Raw genomic sequence first — 22,084 nt, 5'->3', positions numbered from 1 at the left:
TCAGATCATCTACCTGGGATTGCAGAACTCAAGAGGCATGGCTAAAAACCTGCAACATTCACAATGCGTGACAGGAGTCCAAAGGGCCAAGCGCTATATTGCAAGCCTCATACGGGCTTTTTAATCCTATCCAATGCTTTAAATACAAGCAAGGATGTTGGGCACCAACTCAACATATTACCTGCAGTGGCGGTTCTAGACTAAATTTTCTAAGGGGGCCAAGGTGGGGCCAGTGTTTTTTTCACAGGGGCACATAAAAAAATGAAATCATAAAACAGGGCAATATTTAATCGCTTAATATGAAGTGAGACACTTGTGGCTCTGATACTGCAGGTTTCAGATCCCTGATCTAGCAGATGAAAACTGTGATCCCAGCTCAATGCTGCTGAAGCTAAAAGTAAAACACCTTGATTTTTAAACCCTTGTTAGGGTGAAATTGTAAAGGTACAAAAAATAAAATTGGTCAAAGTGACAAATCAGGTGTGGTATCTTCACCAATGCATATAATCGTAAGACGTTTATTTAATGTCTTTAGTACAGGGGCCAGGACCATTTCTACAGGGGCACTGGCCCCTGTGGGCCCCTGTCTAGAGCCGCCCCTGATTACCTGTGTCCAATTCTGCTTAACTATGTATTTTACAGATCAGACATTAAAAGGTTCATGCCGTGCATCTGTTGTGTACACACCACCACAGACTCCTGCTGCCTCTGTAGCTATCTTTGCTTTTCTCTAGCATATCACTGCGCTGCACTCATTCAACAATCCTGCATTTCCTCTGACATCTCATAGTGGCTACAGGTTTCTCAATTTCTCCCTGCATAATAGATGTAATGTGGCAGAAGGTACTCTTGCTTATCTTGTTGTCTTGCCCAAAATGACATAACTTTTCGTCTGTCATCCTCCAATAGTTTTCATCTGTATTTAACTATTGTTGTAGCACCTGATCCTGGATCCTGATAGGATACTCCAACAATTTGAAAAACCTGGATTTTAACTTATGTACTGATCTGATTCTGATGATTGCTAAGAGATGTATCTTAAAACTGGAAGTCTTTTTTAGTCCCCAAGTTTGAGACTTATTAAGGTGAGGAGACTCATAAATATTCTAGACGTGGAAAGACTGTGATCCTAGTTTACTAGTAACATTCTTTAGTTTTTCAGGGTACAGAGTCAAGTGTTAGAGCATTTGAATACTCACTGGTGCTCTCTTTATTTAACCACGTTATTTGAAGTATGTTCCTGGTATGTTCCTATCAAGCTATTTATTATGATTTTTTAAAAGCTATGATGATATATGTCTTTGTCATTGTTCTGGATTTTTTTTGTCCATTTAATTCATTTATTTTTATTTTTGTTTTCTCATTACTATTCATGTATTGGTCATTGTCCTCTTGTACTTTGATACAATTTAAATCGGAAAGCTTTATAAATAAAATGTACCAAAGAATATGTGTAGATCACGAAACGAAAGGATGTGGAGCAACGTGGCTTTGTGGCTAAACTACCTGAAATTGTGGCGGGGAAGTGGAAAGTCAAAAAAGTCTACATAAATATGTGTATTGATGGCAGACTAGGGTTGATGGGTCGGGTTATTTCAAAGATGCTTGACCTTAAAATGTCTTTGCTTAGTCTAATCTGGGCCAGACCTATTTTTTTCAGAGCTTCATAAAGGCAAAGACTGACAGACCTTAAAGGAGCTATAAGTAAGACTTTTACTGTAAAATCAGCCTAAATCATTCTCATTTCTCACCTGGGATAGTAGTAACATTCCCTATAAACAATCGGTCCTCTCCACCAACAACATCGTTGTCAATCTTTTCTCCTTTCAAACCTAGAGGTACGGTCCGGAACTACTTTGGTTCAGAGTGTAGCCCGTGTTTACTTCCTGGTTCCTCAGCCAATCTTATGAGATTTCCCAGGGTTCCCATTACAGCAGCATTTGGTATTTTATCTTTACAAAAGAGCAGCATCCTGCAAACATGGAAGACAGTAAGACAAGCAGACCAAAAATAGAACAAAATACAACATCCTTTACCTATCCTGTGGAAGTAAAAATTCAGTGAAGTTTCACACCGTTTAAAAACTGCAAATTAGATTGACAAGCTGTTGTACTGATCTGAGCCTTAAAGTGTCTGTATTACTTATTAGCTCCTTTAAGTAGACAAAAAACACTATCAGGCCAGCTGACAGACTTGCCTGGGCCAAGACAGGATAATCTGACACGAGACCCCATCCATGAGTTTTTCACAACTAGTAGGAAATAATGTGCGTGTATCTCCAGTTTTATTAAAATTGTCACATGTATAAATAGCGATTTTGCCACAATTTATTGAATTTGTGGCTCTCTTGGCTTTCCATATGTGCTCCAGTCTAAATTGATTTAGATTTGAGCTAACCTTTCTTTAGCACTTGAGGTGCTACAGCAGTGTTTTCAATCAATCAATCAATCAATCAATCAATCAATCAATCAATCAATCAATCAATCAATCAATCAAATTTTATTGTCAATTACAATTTGCAATGCAATCTTTTCACTTTATTCACAGTCGTTCAGCCCAGATCTTGTGTGCAGTGCAGGTAACGTCAGTCTAGATAAGTTAAGAAAACACTGCGGCCATTAACGTTTACCAAACATCACATATCACACCTGCCCTAATTATAACTACCACTAGGTGAGATCCACAACAGATCCTTAACAGAGACTGCTAGGCTTGTTATCACCTTTAAAGCACAGGACACAGGGATGAGAGAGATCTTTCTATCGTGGAAGAGGATTGGAGTTGAAGGTTGGCTGGACCTGTGTCTCAAGGTGTGTTCCTCAGGTGATGCGGTGCCGTTTCTTTATAATGAAGCGATGAAGCGACTCCCTGACCCAGAGTGGAGGGGAAGATTCTCCCAAGCTCTGCCTGTAGTGCACCTCGGATTCAGTACTTTACTGAGCAGCTTAATAAAAGTTGTGTCCGCGCCCAAACCGTTTTGTGGTGTTGTGGGGGGGGGGGGGGGGGGGGGGGGGGGTCTTACTCAATATTGCAGGGACAAATACAAAAGTCAAATAAAAAGGTTTTATGTAACTTTGATAGTTGGAGGGGACCCCAGTTCTGGGCCCCAGACAACTGACCTGTGCACACTACATTTTGGCTAAATGTGAGCAAAATGTGTACATTTTTGGCAGTTAAAGCTTTAGCTTTTGCTAAGAACACGGTCATCTGATGCGATCAAAATGTCTTGATATGCACAATCTTTAAACTGACAGTGTGTTTTCCTTTTACTGTGTCCGTCACTTCTGATGAGTGCTTGTTGGCGACACTTTCATTCCTGCCTGCCAATCGATGTCCTTGGGTTATGTGATGCCTTTTTTCTCCTTATGGTGCTTATCATATTTGCCTATCAAAGCTGACATGTCAGTCTTACCCTCTGGCTTCATGCACCCACACACACACACACACACACACACACACACACACACACACACACACACACACACACACACACTCTCGCTGGATCCTCTGCAGAACAGAACATGGTTCCCCTTGTGCTAATCTCTCCGTCCATTCCCATCTCTCCACCCTCCGCCCTGTTTAACAGCTTTGCAGCAAAGACATGTTTGATCCCTAATCCTCTGCTATTAAATCCATTTGTCATGCTGTCTTTGTCATTATCTCTGACTGATGATTGTATGTTTATGTTTATGGCCATGTATGAACATGGTTGGTTTTGGCTATAATTTGTCTGGCCCTATGAGCTCATGATGGGTTTGTGTGTGCCACAGGTTTTCTCCCCTGCATCATGCAGCTCTTAACGGGAATCTGGAGCTGGTCTCTCTGCTGTTGGAGTCGCAGGCCGCTGTCGACATCAGAGACCAGAAAGGTAAGGAAGAAACCCGCACTAAATTGTAGAAAGGCAGATATTTGGGCTTTTCTGACGTACAAAAACACCGTGTTTAACTCTAATGCACAAACACCTACAGCATTCTCTATATTTATTTGCACACCCGGTAAAGATGTGTGAAAACCTTAACATTAAATTAATATATTCAAAATTTATATTCAAGAATTCAAGATTTTCTTTACCACTTTGACTTATCTAACCATCCTTTTCTTGCACATTCTTTGCTGGTCAGTCCTGAATCTTTTCTTATGCTTCATTCTCTTCAGCTCACCCCAAATCTTTTCTATTGGATTTGGCTCTGGGGACTGTGATGCTCATAAAAGGTTGATTTTTGTGTCCAATGAGCCGTTTCTGTGTTGATTTGGGCATACAGTATGTTTTGGATCATTATATTGCTGTAACTCCCACTGATGACACAACAATTGTTGCAGTCCAGCAAGTTTTTATTTAAAGCAGTGCCGTGTAACTTTTAGCCATTAGAGGCGCTAGACCTGTAACTTCCCGGTTTAGTGCCCCTGAGGGCCACTGGCAAAAATGTACTGTCACAAAATTAATCACTCTGCCTCCATGTTTTGGAATCTGACAGCAGATCACTTTGGACCAGCAGATTGAGAAGTCATGGAGTTACTTGTAAAGACAAGGCCACATTCACCCCTTTAGATTAGTTTTGCTGTTACAAGCTTAGACTGCTGTAACCGACTACATGCTACATAGACGCGTTTTTGACAAGGGCAGCCCCCACGGGGCATTGATATGCACCAAGTGCTGTATATTGACCTGAAAAATAATTTACTATATCTCAAATTAAGCTAATATTTGCATCAAAACTTACACAGTGCTGCTTTAAGACATCCTGATATTTTTAAGAGTTCAGAATGTCACCCACTGTAACAAGGTTCCCAGGACCTTTGGGAGACAGATAGGCCCACAGCATCACATATCCTTCACCGTACGTAAGACTAGGCATGACACATGTCCACATAATCAGCCTTTGTTTCACACCAAACCTTATCTGACCAAAGTACATGGTCCCAGTAAAAATCTGGGTTTAGCAAACTCCACATGTTTATGTTTATGTTGGTGAGACAGAAATGACTTTTTTCCTTGCATCACTCCCAAACAGTGAGTAGCATTTAGCTGGTATCTAACAGTTGCTATGGGGACTTGTAGGCCATAGGCTGAAGCTCAAAATGAGGCTAGAAATAGGATTTCGCTCCACTAACCTGGGGACTACTTTTCGACAGCAGTTTTCCAATCTTAAATATGTACTCGAGCTGGGGAAAAAAGTTCTCCATGGGATTCCTGCCAGTATTTGAGAAAATGGGTGCCAAAGGTGGCAGTTTACCCAAAAAAGTGACAAATTTGGGTCTTCTACCATTTTCAAACCCTTGTAACTTTTTTATTATTCAGGCGATCGGACTCAAAATTATGATTCCTACAGACATTCATACTTACTCAGAGCTTATAAAGCGGCAATGTTCTGCCTGCTTTAAGTAAGGAGTTATTCTAAATGAAAAAATACACTTTTTAACATTTTCACAATTGCCCATAATATATCTTTATTGCACATGAAAACTGCAATTCTTTGAATTTTCAATTGAAAAACTCTAATAGCAAGATCTCCTTTTGTGTCTGGTTAACTAATAACTATGAAAAGTGGTGTGAATTTTATCACCTTGCACAGTGATTCCCAACCTGGGGTCCGCGCCCCCTTAGGGGGGGCGCCAGAGCTTTCTCTGCTTTGAGGTGATGAAAATTATGGTTAAAAAAAAGAAAAGAAAATTATGGTTGTGATCATAATTAAAAAATCTGCACACCCAAATTGATTTTACAATATTTATAAATTGTATTAAATATTTTGGTCCAAGGTTGAATAATTTTTGGTTCATGCGTGTCAGTGCAACATCCGGGTCCCGCGGATAGGCAAAAACAGTACTGTTCTTGTCTACTACATGACAAAACGGGTGATTTAGAGCGTACTTTTAGTTCTTTTATTTTTGGAATCTAAGCAATGCCTACGACTTGTTGTGCTCCCGGTTGCACAGAGAGGCATTCCAAATCGTTGGATGTACGTTTCTGTCGTTTACCGAAGGAGGAAGGACGAAGAAAGAAATGGATATTTTCAATGAAAAGAGCGCAGGCAGACACTCCCAATGGACTGGGGGAGCCATCATACCACGACAGAATTTGCAGTCTACACTTCATCTCCGGTAAATACAACTTAATTCTGCTCTAGTCATTGTTCTACTTAAATAGCGGCGGAGGGGAGGTGGCGATCGATACACGGGGCCGGGAGAAGCGGAGTCGATGCGCAGCAGCCGCTGTCTGGAGCAGCAGACAGCGGCTCCATTACGCCCCCTGTTCACGCGCGCTAGTACGTCTGTGTTTACGTTGCAATGTCGCCCACACACCCACCCATTTTAACAAGACAAAAACACCAAAATAATCCTTTGTATATGTCGCGGTACGGAACCCTTGGCCAGCATTTCACAGACTCGCTCCGTCCCTTCAGGCTTTTGCTGTGTGGATCTGGCTATCTGATACCATCAACCATCAACTTACTCTTAAAACCATCTTGTGATACGTTATCTAAAAAAGAAAACATACGTGGAGAACTCGTCAGCGACACACTATCAACTGTAGTTAAAGTTGTAAACTTCATCAAAGCTCGCCCTTCTAACAAAAGACTTTTTGCCCAGCTGTGCGAGGACAAAGCGCATCAAACACTGCTGCTACACACCGAGGTGAGGTGGTTGTCGCGTGGACTCGTGCTTGTGCGTTTTATTGAGCTACAAGAAAAAATAAAAGAATTCATCCAAGATCACAATCGGCCACTCTTTGAACAACTGACTGACGCGTTTTGGATCAAAGCGGCTTATCTGGCAGACACATTCACTTTGTTCAACGAAACAAACAAGCGGATGCAGGGGCCAGAATCGAACATCATGCTTTGCAAAAACGCCCTGGACGCTTTTGTGCGCAAACTGGAATACAGAGTCACTAAAATGTCAAAGGGGGACTTGCAGCATTTCCCGCTGCTGCTGAAACAGTCTGGTGGCGCCGTGCGTGCGTCTTTGCGCACGGAGTTTACGCGGCACATGAACCTTCTCCACGATTAGATTCAGAGCCGCTTTGCCGACATGGACCAGTATTTATCCAGAGAATCGTGGGTGTTGGAACCCTACGTTTCCACCCTGAAGGACATAGAATACATCGGCTGTGAAGATGAGCTTTGTGACCTTCAAGCTGATTCCGTGTCCAAAAGATATTTCCAGGAAAACGGATTTAAAAAGTTCTGGATTGCCAAAGGACACGCTGTCGCTCCCACACTGGCCAAACACGCAACAACCAGGGTTATTCTCCCATTTAGCACTACATGCCTGTCTGAAGCAGCTTTCAGCGCGCTATTAACAATAAAAACTAAAGTCAGAAACAGACTCGATGTTCACTAGGACTTTAGACTGGCTATCACAACAATCAAACCTGACATCGCTTCCCTGGTCAAAAATATGCAAGCTCAAGGTACCCATTAGTAACTGAACAAATAAGAAGTAAAAAAAGTTGTAAGTTTAGTACTGGTTTCTGAAACTGTTGTATAATTTTATTTTTTAAGCCAGTAGTTGAGTGTGTATAATCACATGGGACTGTTTTTTTTTTTTTTTTAGTTTATACTTTATACATGTTTGTAAATTAGAACTGGAAAATATATTGAAAATGTGGACATGCTCATGAAAGTTAAGCTTAGGTTTGAAGTTTATATGTTAGCTCTCTTTTTTGGAGTTTGTAGTATAACAAAAATAATAAGAACAAAATGATATAGCTGCCATTTATTCTTTATTTTTCAAATAAATAAATGTTCATTACAAATCACTTTAATCTTTTGATACGTTTGTGCAGGCCTGTGTAAGGCTTGGGGGGGCTTGTCTTGTCTTGGACTTCAGCAGGGGGGGCTTTAAGAAATAAAGGTTGGGAACCACTGACCTAGCAGACCAGTTACAATATTGGAAGCAACATTTTACACAGCTAAAATTTGAACAGTGAAAACTAGGCACGAAGACATTTCTGTTTTTAAACAATGACTTTTGTTGGACCCAGCAAGAGATGTTAAACTTTTTAGGATCACTTCAGGTTGTTACGACTTCAGAATTACAATAGAAAATAGTGTGATGGGTGGTACCCTTCCCTGATGATGTTTCCTCTCCAAAATCTACATTGTCCCACACTAGAACAGTAAAGTTATTACTGGCAAACCCTTGTGGGAGATCCAAACCTCTGGACAACTGAAGCTGAGCAAGACTTGTCTCAAAACCTACAACAGATTCCCAAGATACACAGTGACCAAGTTTACTCACCATATGTACAACCTGAAATGACCCTGTCAAGTGGTGCAGAGTTAAACCAAGTGTTAGAGATTTTGGGGTTTGATTTCTACCTTTTGAGGATAAATGAATAATATCTTGGCAGATTGACAGTAAACGAAGATCAACCTCCTCCGATACATTAACCATGTTAGATAATGTCAATTCATCACTTACACCTATGCACCAAGCAAGCAAATTATACAGTTCAATTGGCACAATCTTTCTAGCTGATAAATATTTAGATCCTCAGATGTAGGAGGCCAATTGGCACTCATTTTAGGGGCACTCTTAACTGCTTGTTTAAGAATTATACCTGCACTATAAATGGTTCTGGTATGGTCTCGTTGTGCTGCATATGTATGACCTTGCTGAACTGTCTCTCCACCACTCGACAAAGTCTCTTGCGATCCTGATGACTCAGTTTCAGTTGATGAACCCTTGTTGAGAAGTCCTGTAGCTTCTGTAAAAACCATTTCACTCAGGTTTTTCCTCAGAGGCTTGTAGAAATTTAGTTGGGGAAAGTCTTGCCTCAGTCTTTTCTTCAGAAGATCTGATCTGTGAAAAAGTTACAAGGAATAATAAATATATGCTGATGTGAATAATATCAAAATCTATTAATGAATCATAATTCTATTAATGAATCATAATTACCTGTAACTTCCATGACCATGGTGTTCTCGTATCATTTTCTGGAACAGGGAAGAGAGCTTTTTCATCCTGAAGATTTCCTGTTTTTTAATCAACTGTGCCCGAATTATTTTGTCACAAAATTCTGTGTACAGTGGCATACTCCCAGGCTTTTGGCATCCTCTGTGAAACAATGCAAAATACAGATTAGTTAAAATGCTTACTCAATCTTAAAATTAACAATGACAGAATATCTCATTCAATAAAATTTTATGGTTAAAATGTTTTATGTAAAACTGCATCCAAATGTTTATTCTACATTATTTACTACAATATAATTTCTCTATAAACTGGGCTTCATTTGTAAGAATAATCAACTTTCAAAAACGTTTAACCCCAGAATGTAACCCTACCATCAATATAAGGTTCACTCTCAAGTGTTTGTATTTCACATATATTCTACTTGAATTATCTGAAATTCACCTTTCATCACTTGTTGTAGCCACCAGAAATCTTGTACATTCTTTGTAGCACCGTTTGTGGTACCGCACTTCAATTGCGACACAATCTTTTCCACGTACATCCTTGAGGATGGATTCGTCCATTTTCAGTTCAGCTGCTTTAACCAAACTCCCTAGCAAAGATAGAGTTAAAAAAGTTCAATCATAAACCAGCTGCCAACAAATAATATAAAATACATTTTCTCTGTTTTATGAGACTGAACTGGTAGTTGGGTGACAAATTTAAAATCTAACCATTATTTGACAAATGAATGAATTGCCTATCATCACTTCAAGTTCATAATAATGCCTTTTATTATTATTGAGGCCCTACACATAGCCTTCATACGCCTTTTTCATAATGATATGAGCAGGCTTGGGCTGGCACCAATTACACATGCATTTTTTTTTTATTACTTTTGCTTTTGGTTATAAGCCACAAACAAAGATGCAGTCTGCAAATGATCTACTCACCAGCATTTATAGTTTCTGCTTGGACCAATTTATCTTTCTTTGTCATGTGTCCTTCTTTCACAAAGCGGTCAAGCCTCTTGCAAATTATACAGATAGCAGGAAGTACATTGCCAGACCTCGATGATTTAGTCGTGGATATCAACCGTTTTGGCGATGGTGGCCGGCTAGTCGTGGACGTGGTTGTGGAAGATTCGTAATCAGAATCAGAACCATTGTTGTCACCACCAGATGCTCCCCGTTTTTCTGCTAGTTTTTCAGCACTGGCAATTCGTTTCTTATGGATGAAACGTCTATAACAAGTTGGATGAAAACCAAGTTTGTGTACCTCCAAGAAGCCAGGAAGAGTTTCGTCTGGACAAGCCAGGGTTGACGTGGAATCATCATCATTGTTATTTTTGGCGAACTCGTCATCCTGTACACATACAACCTCCGCCAACGTGCGGTCGATTCTGTCAATTTCTAGCCACTTACGGGCACATACAACCAGCTTCTTCCAACGAACAACTGTTAGTGGCTGTGTCCGTTCTTTGTCCACCGATGATATGTGTGTGTGATGCATGTATAATCCTCATTTTTCTGGCGTTTTTTGTCTGACCCAACGGGAATACGCCGCTCCACGGGAGAGGCCATGTTTGTTGTTGTTGTTTTCTTTCCGCTCGAAGTGCGAGAGCGTACCTGAATGACGCGCTCTGATTGGCTAACGGCTAGGCGGCTTGATTCGAGTGTAGATTAGCGGTGTGATTACGGTGTGATTAGGCTACCGATATAGTTACACTTTTAAGTAATTACTGTAAAAATACTGGCGCAAAGCGATTGGAGAACTTTTGGTTATGGGCTCAAAATTCACTTAGGATTTTATTGTAGGTGTCATTTAGTAGTCCCTAAATAGGTGGAGCGAACCTGAACGATACAGGCTTCAGCCTATGGCCTATTGGTGACCTCAAGATGCCACTCTTTATTGCAACTCCCCAACAGTGGCCTTTGGAGATGTTTCACCTGTCCTTCCCATCGTGCTCACTGTGTGTGGTTACAAGATTAGAATGTGTGTATTGTTTCTAACATTTAGTATATGTGCATAAATTCAAAGTTGGGTTTTTCAAAAAGATTTGGTGTAATATTTTGCGACTGCCATAAAAGTTCTATTCATTTTAAGGGTTTTCACAAACTTTTTAGCGTTGCCAGTGAATGTGGCCGCCGCCGCACAGAGCTCATGCGACATGACTTAGCTTGCAAACGGCTGTTTTTGGTGCAGGAATGCGGCCGCTGCACTATGCCGCCTGGCTGGGGAAGGCTGAGCCCATGAAGATGCTGCTGAAGGCAGGTTCATCTGTCAACGGCCAATCAGACGAAGGCCAGATACCTCTGCACCTGTCAGCGCAACACGGCCACTATGATGTGGTGAGTCACACCGCCAAACAACCTAAGTACCTGAAGAAAACTTTTTGTGACTGCTAGTCTGTCTCTCAAGCTAAGCTGGAAATGCTCTATATTTTATTTAGGTGGAATCCTGTTTGAATAACTGACACACCTCTGTGATAAAATGCAATCTGCTGTTTAGTAGCTGTTTACAACTTTTAAGCTCCCTCAGGATTTAATTTCACAACAGGTGTTAGCTAACTTACTTAGCACAACACAGGGAACATAAAAGCTAGCTTCGAGTCTTCTTCACTCGTTGTAACACTTTTGTTGCTAGCGCATGTTAGCGATAAATAAGCCATCCAGCACTTGTGAACTTTAAAAAAATTAGGAGTGTTGACCGTCCTGCTGGTGACTCACGCCTCAAACTAGTCCAGCTAGAAATTACATGGTTCTGATCTTTAGCCAACTCGCTGCAGAAATAGAGAACTGATAATGTCTCAATGTATCTGCCAAAAGTATTCAACTTTTTTTCAATTTTTTCAAGTAACAACCACAAACTTGATAGCTTTCCACTATGGTTCTGCTCTTGCTTTTCTTCCAAAAAGGCCAAATTGGTGGAGCTCATGACTAACGGTTGCTCTTTAGAGAGGTTCTCCTAACTGAGCTGTCTCTACAACTCCTCCAGAGTTCCCATTGGCCCCCTAGGTGTTTTTCTGATTAATCCTCTCCTTGCCTGACTTGGCAGTACAGATGGACAACCATGTCTTGGCAGGTTATCAGTTGAGCCATACTTCTTCCAATTTCAGAACTGTCTACTGTGAGGTTTCTAAAGCCTAGGATATTATTTTCAAACCTAACCCTGCTCTAAACTTCTTCATAGCTTTATCCGTGCGGTGTTCCTTGGACCATAATGTGGTTTGTTCCATTAAGAGCTCTGAGAAACTTCTGAGGCCTTAAGATAAGAGATAAGAAGAAATTACACACAATGTACACACAATTTTAGTCATAAAAAACAAGCTAATCTAAAGTTAACAGAAGACATGAATTTACATCCATCCATCGTCTAACACACTTATCCCTATTGGGGTCATGAGGGGTGCTGGTGCCTATCTCCAGCGTCCACTGGGCGAGAGGCGGGGTACACCCTGGACAGGTCGCCAGTCTATCACAGGGCAACACAGAGACAGACAGGACAAACAACCATTCACGCACAAGGAGAATTTAGACAGGCCAATTATCATAACAGTCATGTTTTTGGACTGTGGGAGGAAGCCAGAGAACCCGGAGAGAACCCATGCATGCACAGGGAGAACTTGAATAGGACTTGAACCCAGGACCTGCATGGCAACAGCGCTACCCATTGTGCCACTGTGCAGCCTAACATGAATTACATTAAGATGAAATTACACCCACTCTATTTCAGGCAACACTGAAGGCCCATTTACTCTGGTTTTTATTGAGGTCACAGTCAGGAGGCTGGACTTTCCTTTCCCTTCAGAGTAATGCATGGCTGTATGGCGGTCTCCTGTAAAACCCCAATAAAAATTAATTCATGTTTGTCGGTGTAACACGACAGCGTGGGAAATGGTTCGGGGGCGGGGAGTAGGTTTTGGGGGGGATAAAGACACTCTGACAGAAAGCACATGGCTTATTTTACAAAAAAAGGACTTACATAGACACTCAAACTTCCACTTTCCACTTTCTGTTGTTTGGGAGACAAATCTGTGTCGGTTTGCATCTTCCGTGATTTCTTTCTGAATTGCTCATTTGTGTATTTTGGTTGATTCTTGACTCCAGTCTGAGATGCTGCTGCAGCACCAGTCGAACCCATGCATCGTGGATAATGCAGGGAAAACACCTCTGGACCTGGCCTGTGAATTTGGCAGGGTCGGGGTAAGGACCGGTTTGAATCTGTCTAAAATTATGTATTGTGTGGGGAGGATCAGATGTTTTGCTAACTGATGACGTCTATGTCATCTATGTCTATGTGTGTGTAGGTGGTCCAGTTGTTGCTTTCTAGTAATATGTGCGCTGCTTTGTTGGAACCTAAAAAAGGAGACACAGCAGACCCCAATGGGACGTCTCCGCTCCACCTGGCTGCCAAAAATGGGCATATAGACATAATCAGGTAAGCATTCATCTCTTCAGGGTTCCCACCCATGACATGCATAGAGTATGACTATTTTCTGGCTCTGGATAAGTATGGGGGGTCAGAGTGTCATTCTTTCCTTCCCTGTGTCTTGTTTTACAAGTCCATCCTTCCTTCCTGCTTTCCCTCCTTTCTATTTAATTTCCTTCCTTCCTTCCTGCTTTCCCTCCTTTCTATTTCACTTCCTTCCTTCCTTCCTTCCTTCCTGCTTTCCCTCCTTTCTATTTCACTTCCTTCCTTCCCTCCTTTCTATTTCACTTCCTTCCTTCCTTCCTTCCTTCCTTCCTTCCTTCCTTCCTTCCTTCCTTCCTTCCTTCCTTCCTTCCTTCCTTCCTTCTATTTCCCTTCCTTCCTTCCTTCCTTCTTTCCTTCCTTCCTTCCTTCCTTCCTTCCTTCCTTCCTTCCTTTTTGTGTCTTTTTCTAATTCCTTCGTTCTTTTCCTTCCTTACATCCTGTACCCTATCCTTTCATACTAGGAATGACCCTTGTGTCCTTTCTTCTTAATGTTTGTCCCTTGTTTCCTTTGTCCTTCCTTGCGTCCTTATTTCCTTCTTCTCCCCTGTCCCCTTCTGTCCTTCCTTCTGTGGATGTTCCTCCCTCCATGTGTCCTTCCTTCCTGTCTGTCAGTCAGTGTCTGGTTTATGCAGATTCCCCACATCCACATATCAAGCCTACCTAGTATAGAAGTGTCTGCTGTAAATAGATGAGGGATTTTTGTGTGTTTTATATTTTAAAATGGTTTAAATGAACTGAGAAGTAAGACTTGAATGTTTACATGGAAAAATGTGCAGGAACCCAGTCTCACACTCACACTTGTCTAAATGTCTTCTTGAGATATCGTGGCTAAAAATACTCAAACACATGGATGTTTTTGCAGATCCACACTGTGCTCCTTCTTGTCTTAGTAAAATCGTTCTATGATCATTTCATCGTGGTCTAAGCCAACTTTTGTCTATGCTTTCGCAAAACTCAATCATGTCTACTGGGAGTTTTTACTTTGGGTTGAAAACTCCCAGTAAAATGGTTGGCAGCTGCAGATAAACCCACACCATAAACCTCCGTCGTTCTCAGCTGCAGTGAAAGATGACAGAGGACAGGGGAGAGAAAACCGGGTCGTGGAAAAATGCATCTGGAGAAGATAGTAAGGAGAAGAAGCAGGGAGGAGATTGAAGCCTGCTGTAGCTGATAGAGCAGAACGTGCCTCTCCAGAAGTGACACTGATGAATGATGCTCAGTAGCTGTGCCTAACAATCTGGAACAGACACACTTATTAAATGAAAAAAATAATTACATGTCTTTTCATTCCTCAACGGTTTTAATTTTCCTGGATTAACTTTTCTTAATTGTCTAAACATATTTAATATTGTCATCTGAAGAGTTTGGAATAAACTGAAATATAAACCCTCCATATATACTGTGTGATGTACAGTCCATAGTAAAAATAGTCATATTTTGTTTACTTTATAGCCACAAACATCAAAGTTTTTTTATTGGTACATTTAGTCAAAAGCAATCCGTGTATTGGCTTGCGTGGATCGCAACAAAGGTGCAAGAAAGAGCTCTGGTCAAATGAGACCAAGACTCAGCTTTTTGACTATCTGCAACCAGTGGCAGCTCCTGACAAATTTCTCAGGGAGGCAAATGTTATGAGGAATGCCAAGATGTGGACCAAGATGTGGACCAAGATGTGGACCAAAATGTGAACATTTTGGTCAAAGCAAACAAAGTGAACATTTTGGTCCACATTTTGGACAAAGAAGACAGATGGTTTGAAAGGGGTGTGAAGGAAGCCATCTACGTCAAGAGAGAAAGACCAACCTTAAACAGAGGAGGAGGCCATAGGTTCCAACTCTCAAAAACTTACAACACAGCTATAGGATTAATTCCGGCCAATCATCACCTTAACTCTCACCATCATATGGGTGATCAAAACATTGTTCCTTTAAGCCAAGCCAATAACGACCCTAACGACTCCTCGTTACAGAGGAGTGGACCAGTTTCGGTTAAATCTGCTGACTTAATGGCTTTAACGACCGCCCATTACTAAGGAGTGGACCTGTTTCGATTAATTTGCATGTTATCTAAGCCATTGCAGGCTTTTGTTTGGCAATGTAATAAAGCTTTTTACTCCACATTACTCCAGACTTTTTGAATTGAGAAAGCTTCCGGGAGAGGAAGCGAAACATCTTCAACTACGGAAAACAAGTCCAGTTGCTTTGTTTTTTACTTCTTTTTTTTTTTTTTTTGGAACAGCCACTAGATGGCAACAGACACATGAATTGTACATACTGTGAGGAACCTAAAACCGCTTAATGTAAGTGACTTTAAGATTGGCCACTTAAACAGGTTGCAGGAGCAGGTGTGTTTAAAGCTGCATTGTCTAAGTGCATTTTATTTTTTACATTAAATGTGTCAGAGAGGAAACATCAGACAGAGGCAGACCGGCAGTTTCCTTTTGGTTTCTGTTCCTGTGCCAGCTGTGTCCAGACTCTGCCGTCACATTGTGTGTAATGAACAGCGATTAAAGTTAAAGACTCCCAGCCAGAATGCAAACGAGCAGAGAGAACAAACTTGGTTGGGTGCATATTTTATTCTGTATCATCTCCTGCAGCCTCGCGACAGAACAAGACTGATGATCTGCAGGGTTGCTGACCACATTTATTGGCACCCCTAGCTAAATCATCAAGAAACCCTTCAAACAACTGTGTTTTCTACTGCAAGTGCTCTCATACTGAAAACACCAAACTTTTCATTTAAGTACATTTGCTCAGTTGAAGAAAAGTCAAGAGTAAGGAATTACTCTTTCGTTTAAAGTTCCCCCATATTTTAAGGCTAATGATACCATGAACTCTAGCATTGTTTCCAGAGCTTTGGTAAGACGGAACAGGCCCACAGCATCACAGGTCCTACACCATACTTAACATTGGCCATGGGGGTTAGTTTACACACATCTGTGCTGTTTTTCACATTAAATCCACCAGTAGTGTTTGTTACCGAAAGGTTCCCTCTTAGTCTCATATAGATCCAGTGGTTGGGATCTAATATGGTTACATTTATCTCAAAGGGACAGTTACCAAAAATTGTGCCACTGGTGATATTGTAAAAAAATAGAAAGATATAATAATGAATTCTTTACATGGCATTTTCCCCCCACTTAATATATGTATTCAATAACAGCTACATATTTTCTCTGTGCAATTAAGGAACAGTTAATTTAATGTGTTCTTGCAGATTTTATCTAGAGTGCCGTCTCATTTTCACTTCTCTCTAGATTAGTTCTTCCAGTCAAACCAATAGATGGGAGCCCAGACATGGCATGTCTTAAACCTTTTTGTAGCGTACTACTTTGGTACAAGACAAAATAGACCACACAGACTCTTTCTCACAGCCTTCAGAGTGAATGACCTCAGTTACTTTTTTGGACATGTTTTCCATTCCTCTTTTCGTTGAAGCGGCCATCCGACTTTCTCTCCCTTTCTCTCCCTTGTCTGTGTTTGTTTGCCCTCTGCTCCTGCTCTCAGACTGCTGATCCAGGCCGGCATTGACATCAACAGGCAGACCAAAGCGGGCACTGCCCTGCATGAAGCAGCCCTGTGTGGAAAGACTGAGGTAGTGAGACTCCTGCTGGAGGTAAGTGGAACTACACTGGAAATCCTTGGCGCACTAAAAACTGGGACAGGCCTGTCACATTGGCTTCAGCATGTTTGGCCCCGAGGAATACAGCGTATTTATCAAAACATTATTCTGTACCCCACGCAAAACGCCAAACAAAGTATTCCTTTGAGAATGCAAGTGGAGATTTTAAATGATGTCAGTTTGCGAAAAGTAAAATAAGGTTTGAAAGAGAGATGGGCAAATGCTTGCATTCTTAGAGTATATCCCCTTTCCAATTTTTTTTACCATAAAAATATATACATCCTACACAAAGAAACCTGAGCACTTTTTAGATGGATTCAAATAAAGATGTATATTGTTATGTCTTATATTTTTTATCGTGATTAAGATTTTAGACTCAAAATCGTATTAGTTTACCTGACTGACGTTTAAATCACAGACCTAAGCATTGCCATGCACCTCTAGACGTCTCAGCAAGGCGAAAATGAATGAATGAATAACTTATCCACCAGAATATTCAATTTAACACATACAAACCTGCTGTTGTGCAAATGGAATAGACAACAGGTGGACAAGGAGGATGATTTCATTTATCAAGGGCAATAGCTCTCCAAGCCACCGTTAGCCGCAGTGAAGCGTCTCCAAAGACGAACAGCTGTTCACAGTCGCCCAGCATCATCTCAGAGGGACTTACATCCAGGTTTTGGCTGTGCCAATCCAAAACATTTCAGATTCCATTGCCATTCAAATGTTGACTTGCTTGTGTGCTTTGGACCAGTGCCTTCAGCTTAAGGCCACAAACTGTCGGCTGAGGACTCTCCTGCAGGATCAGCTGCTGGAGAGCAGAATTCACGGATCCATCAATGAGGGAATTCATCCAGGTCCTCTTTGTTGTTGTTGTTTTTGTAGCTAATAGAAGACGACCTTCATATTTTCTGGTCAGCAGTGTTTTTCCCCTTGAAATTCTCAGACGGAAGCCCTGTCTCTGTCTCACTGTCGAATCATAAACACTGGTCTTAAATTAGGCGGGCGAGGCCTGCAGTGCTTTCCATGTTGTTCTGGGTTCCTTTGTGTGACTCCTGGATCAGTCTGCAGTGCCCTAAATAACAAACCTCTTGGCTTTTATTTCCCAGATTAGGCAGATTTAAGGATGCATGATTCAAAAAGATGTGTATTTTTGTAAATACGGCGTTTTTAAACCAGAAGCTAAGATGCCAGATATCTTTTTGATAGAGCTTTTCCAGAGACACCTTTTACATAAGTGTGTTAATTCTGCTGTTTCATCTCCAACAAGGGAGGATGGAGCACATTCTGTAGCTTTCAGGAAGATGTTTTTGGAAAAGATTAACTAACTAATGACACATTAACACCTAATCTAATGTGCTATTAACCAGTTTAATCAACAGAAAATTCGCTAGATTCTGGGATGCACAGAGCTTTTGAAATATTCAGACCTGTTCATACCTTAGTTTGCTCTCAACTTTATTTAGGGATATCCGAGTAAAGCGAGCGGAACACTGATGCAGATTACACTTTTCAGATATTTGTTTGTAAAAAAAAAAAATCCTTTCACTTCAAGATGATACTTAAGTTTGCGTTTGTCCGGCACATGAAATCACAATGAAATGCAAGAAGGTTTTGTGGTTTTAACGTGATGAAATGTGGGGAAAGTTTCCTCTTTTCCATGGAGATGTATGGCATTAATGTTTTTGCCTGTTTATGAAAGGATGTGGGAAGAAACCCCGCAGCTTCATGTGATACAAGTGAGTCACATTACTGCGCTAAACAGCGGGAGCGACACAAACGGCCTTCTTGTGAGGGTGACAACAAATGCCCCAAGGTTTAACGAAAAACAGAGGGAGCAATATGTCTCGATGGCTGCAGCTCCTCCAGCTTCACGAACTAACGCTGACTGTGAGAGGCTGGGAGACTTTACCCTGAAGCACTTGAGGACTGGATTCATCTTTGTTCATTTAGCGCCTGTGTGATGCCACAGACCCAAAGAAGATATTGCTCAGCTGTCCCAGCTGAAAGTTAAGAGCCAGAGGGGAATCTGCTTATGTTCTATTGATGTCATGATGCTGAACCGCTCCTCTCTGAGGTGCATGCAGGCAGTTTGGATTATGAGTCTAAAGCACAGGAGACATTATGTTTCAGTTTTTAACTACTATAGAGCGTTGCAAGGCAATTTATACCCTCTGAGTCTATTCTATGTTATACAACAGCTACAAGCATCTATGTGTTTTATCAGGATTTTATATGATCAACACAAGTGGATGAAAAATCCACTTGAAGTGTGTGCATTTATACTCATGTCACTTTACTCTGATACCCTCAAATAAAACCAAGCGTAACCAGTTGCCTTCAAAGGTAATCCAATTTAAGAAGTAAAGTTCAAATGTGCATAATTTAATTTCAGTATCCATACATTCAGGATGGAGCTTAATACAGGGCAATGCTGGAAGAAAAAAATGTGTAAATGTTGCAAAAGACTGGGGCAGATCTTCACCTTCACACAGCCTGTGGAAGGGTTTAGATCAGAGAATATCCTTAATCGGGAATGTTCCAGTAAGAGTTCTGACCAAACTCAAAATGGCAATTTGTGGCAAAGACTTGAAAACTACGCTTGAGAAGTTTTGCAAGAAAGAATCAGCAAAAATGTCACTTTCTGGATATGCAAAGCTGAGGGATGCAGGGGGTCGGAAAACAAAAACACTTAGAAAAAAAATGTTGAAAGCCATTTTAAAGGTCTGCAAAATGAAAGTGACTTATTTCTTTCGTAAATAAAAAAAAAAGTCCTGAAAGACCCTTTACTCTCTCCTACAGAGCGGTATCAACGCAGCTGTCAGAAACACCTACAGCCAGACGGCGCTTGACATCGTCTACCAGTTCACAGCAACGCAAGCCAGCAGGGAGATAAAGCAACTGCTGAGGGGTGAGATGGACGGATGGATGGATTTAAAGGATGGAATAGATGGAATAAACCGTAATTATGCCAAAATAAAACAGCTAAAAAGCTCATATATTTCTCAAACTGTTCATCAAATGATGATGTTTCCATAAAGCGTGGAACTCCTGACAAGGCGGAAGTAAGACAGGAAGTACTGAGTAGCTCTCATTGTTTGTCTTACGCAGATGCATCGGCGGCCCTGCAGGTTAGAGCTCTGAAGGATTACTGCAACAACTACGACCTGACCAGTCTCAACATCAAAGCTGGAGACGTCATCACGGTAACCATTCCTCTGATCGGCCGCACAACGGCCCAAAGCAATTATGCCAGCACACTATGAGAATATTGGTGCTGAAGGATGAGGATCAGGACTCATTTCAATCACTTCCTAATTGGGCTGTCAAACAAAAATCCATTCAAACTAATGCTGCTTATGTAAAACATCATCTTATTTGTGTTAATATTGATGCTTTCCAGTTCCTAAAGTTTTGTCCCCCACTGTATTATTTAAAAGCACTTTGAGGTAATCATTTTAGTCATGCATTGAAAGAATATAGCTTTTTTTTTTTATTTACTGCCATACTTCTTTTATTAACAGAATCCTAAACAGTTTGAGTTTTAAAATTTCAGCCAACATCCTCTTACATGTTTGTAGTTATATTTAACCAGTCGGTTTTATGCAGACCACATTCCCCCAGTCCTTCAGGGGAGCTCCAGGTTTTAGTCTACTATAACAAAACTTTAAGACCAGGACATTTGTCCACGCTGTTTTTGTTGCGATCAGCAAACTTTAGCATAATTCTGTCTGAATACCTGATAACTCTTCTTGTTAGAAATAACTGTTGGGACTCACAGTATGCGTCTTATTTGGCTTGATCAACACATTTTCAATAAAGCTGAGGTCAAAGCCTTTCCAGAAGGCTTTGACCTCAGCCTGCTTTATCCGCTCCAGAAGGAGTTTTGATGTTTGGTTGGGATCGGCGTTCTCTTGAATCATCCAGCTTTGACAGAAATCTGATTATCTGACCAGGATTTTGGTGCAGACGAAAGAAAGGAGGGTTAAATGTTCAAGAGTAATCCAGGAAGGCCAAATCCTTTCATAATCTGGAAGATGCTTGAACAACAGTGTCACTGTCCAATTTGAAGCTACAGATGCAGCAAAGGAGAGTCGCCTGCTCCAAAATCAACACCTGCAAGTTGAAATGTGCCGAGAAAGGTTTTATGGTGGAAAGATTTGCTCTTTGGGCCACTGTGACGAGAGAAATGTTTGGAAGGTAAAGCTTTATGTCTCACGGGCACCGTACCTATTAAAGGATGGTGGTGGTAGAATCAAGCTAAGAGTCAGCTTTGCATAGCTTCACATTCCTTAGTTCATGTGAAATCAACTTCTAGAGAGCTAGAATTGGGACAGAACTTCGGGATAACAAGGATTTCAGGATTTAACAATCAGGATTTAACAAGAAGATTAAATCAGGCTGCGTCAGAATAGCGATCAGGTAAATAAACAAAGTTTTGTCTTATTCACTTTGTCTTATTCCAAAGTGAATAAGACATTCACGGCAGTACTGAGAGCAGGGCAGCCTTGGACCAGCACTGGATCTTCACTGTTTTGGTCCTAGTATTTTAAGGCTGAAACCGAGAGCTTGAATGGTGACATTAAAGATGGCGACTTTACTCGACGTAAACCTAAAGTGTCTGTGCTTTCTCCGTAATCTGGATCACAGTGACAGCAAAAAGGCTTAAATCGGAGCCAACTGGACATTCGTTCAGTTTATCATTCAGTTTTTCTGAACTTGGGCTGAAGTGTTAGCTGGCAGACGTGACAAAGACTCCTGGATAGGTGTCGAAACCCAGAAAAGCTGAACGAAAGTCCAGTTGGCTCTCATTTAAGCCTGCTTTGCCATAAACCTGAAATCTGTCTCAGCTGGAACATTTGCCACTTCTCACATCCCGTTTTGTTGCAATTATTAATAAACATGAGCACATTAATAGCGTCAGCATCTTCTGTTTACTACAAGCATGTTTTACAGGAGCATGTGCTCGCTTGTTGCCATCCCTCATGAATATTAATGTGAAATAAATTAGCCTTTGGCTGCTTATTCCAGTTGTAACGAAGCCAGGCTGTACTTGGGAGTCTTTCCTCAGGGTCTGAAGGAACAA

General features: G+C 41.1%; 1 protein-coding gene and 1 long non-coding RNA gene across 8 annotated transcripts in view; one reads left to right on the top strand and one right to left on the bottom strand.

The window, feature by feature from the left end:
- caskin1 (CASK interacting protein 1) overlaps window positions 1–22,084 on the top strand; it is a 160,223-nt gene that overhangs the window by 95,530 nt on the left and 42,609 nt on the right. For all 7 annotated transcript variants that reach the window (XM_012857857.3, XM_012857849.3, XM_021313621.2 and 4 more), the window contains exons 3-9: window positions 3,771–3,868; window positions 11,104–11,249; window positions 13,008–13,103; window positions 13,208–13,338; window positions 16,881–16,989; window positions 19,801–19,909; window positions 20,110–20,204. In XM_012857857.3, coding sequence (XP_012713311.2) covers window positions 3,771–3,868; window positions 11,104–11,249; window positions 13,008–13,103; window positions 13,208–13,338; window positions 16,881–16,989; window positions 19,801–19,909; window positions 20,110–20,204 — 784 coding nt within the window. The remainder of the gene's footprint in view (window positions 1–3,770; window positions 3,869–11,103; window positions 11,250–13,007; window positions 13,104–13,207; window positions 13,339–16,880; window positions 16,990–19,800; window positions 19,910–20,109; window positions 20,205–22,084) is intronic.
- On the bottom strand, window positions 7,537–10,252 carry LOC118566416. Its single transcript, XR_004932993.1, has 4 exons — window positions 9,852–10,252; window positions 9,361–9,511; window positions 8,902–9,058; window positions 7,537–8,805 (listed from the first exon to the last, which is right to left on the bottom strand). It is a non-coding gene; the product is annotated as an uncharacterized LOC118566416 (long non-coding RNA).

The sequence above is a fragment of the Fundulus heteroclitus genome, chromosome 16, assembly GCF_011125445.2.
Source record: "Fundulus heteroclitus isolate FHET01 chromosome 16, MU-UCD_Fhet_4.1, whole genome shotgun sequence".
Lineage (NCBI taxonomy): Eukaryota > Metazoa > Chordata > Actinopteri > Cyprinodontiformes > Fundulidae > Fundulus > Fundulus heteroclitus.
Note: the sequence above shows the minus strand (reverse complement) of the source record. Positions and strands in the feature narration are given on the sequence as shown.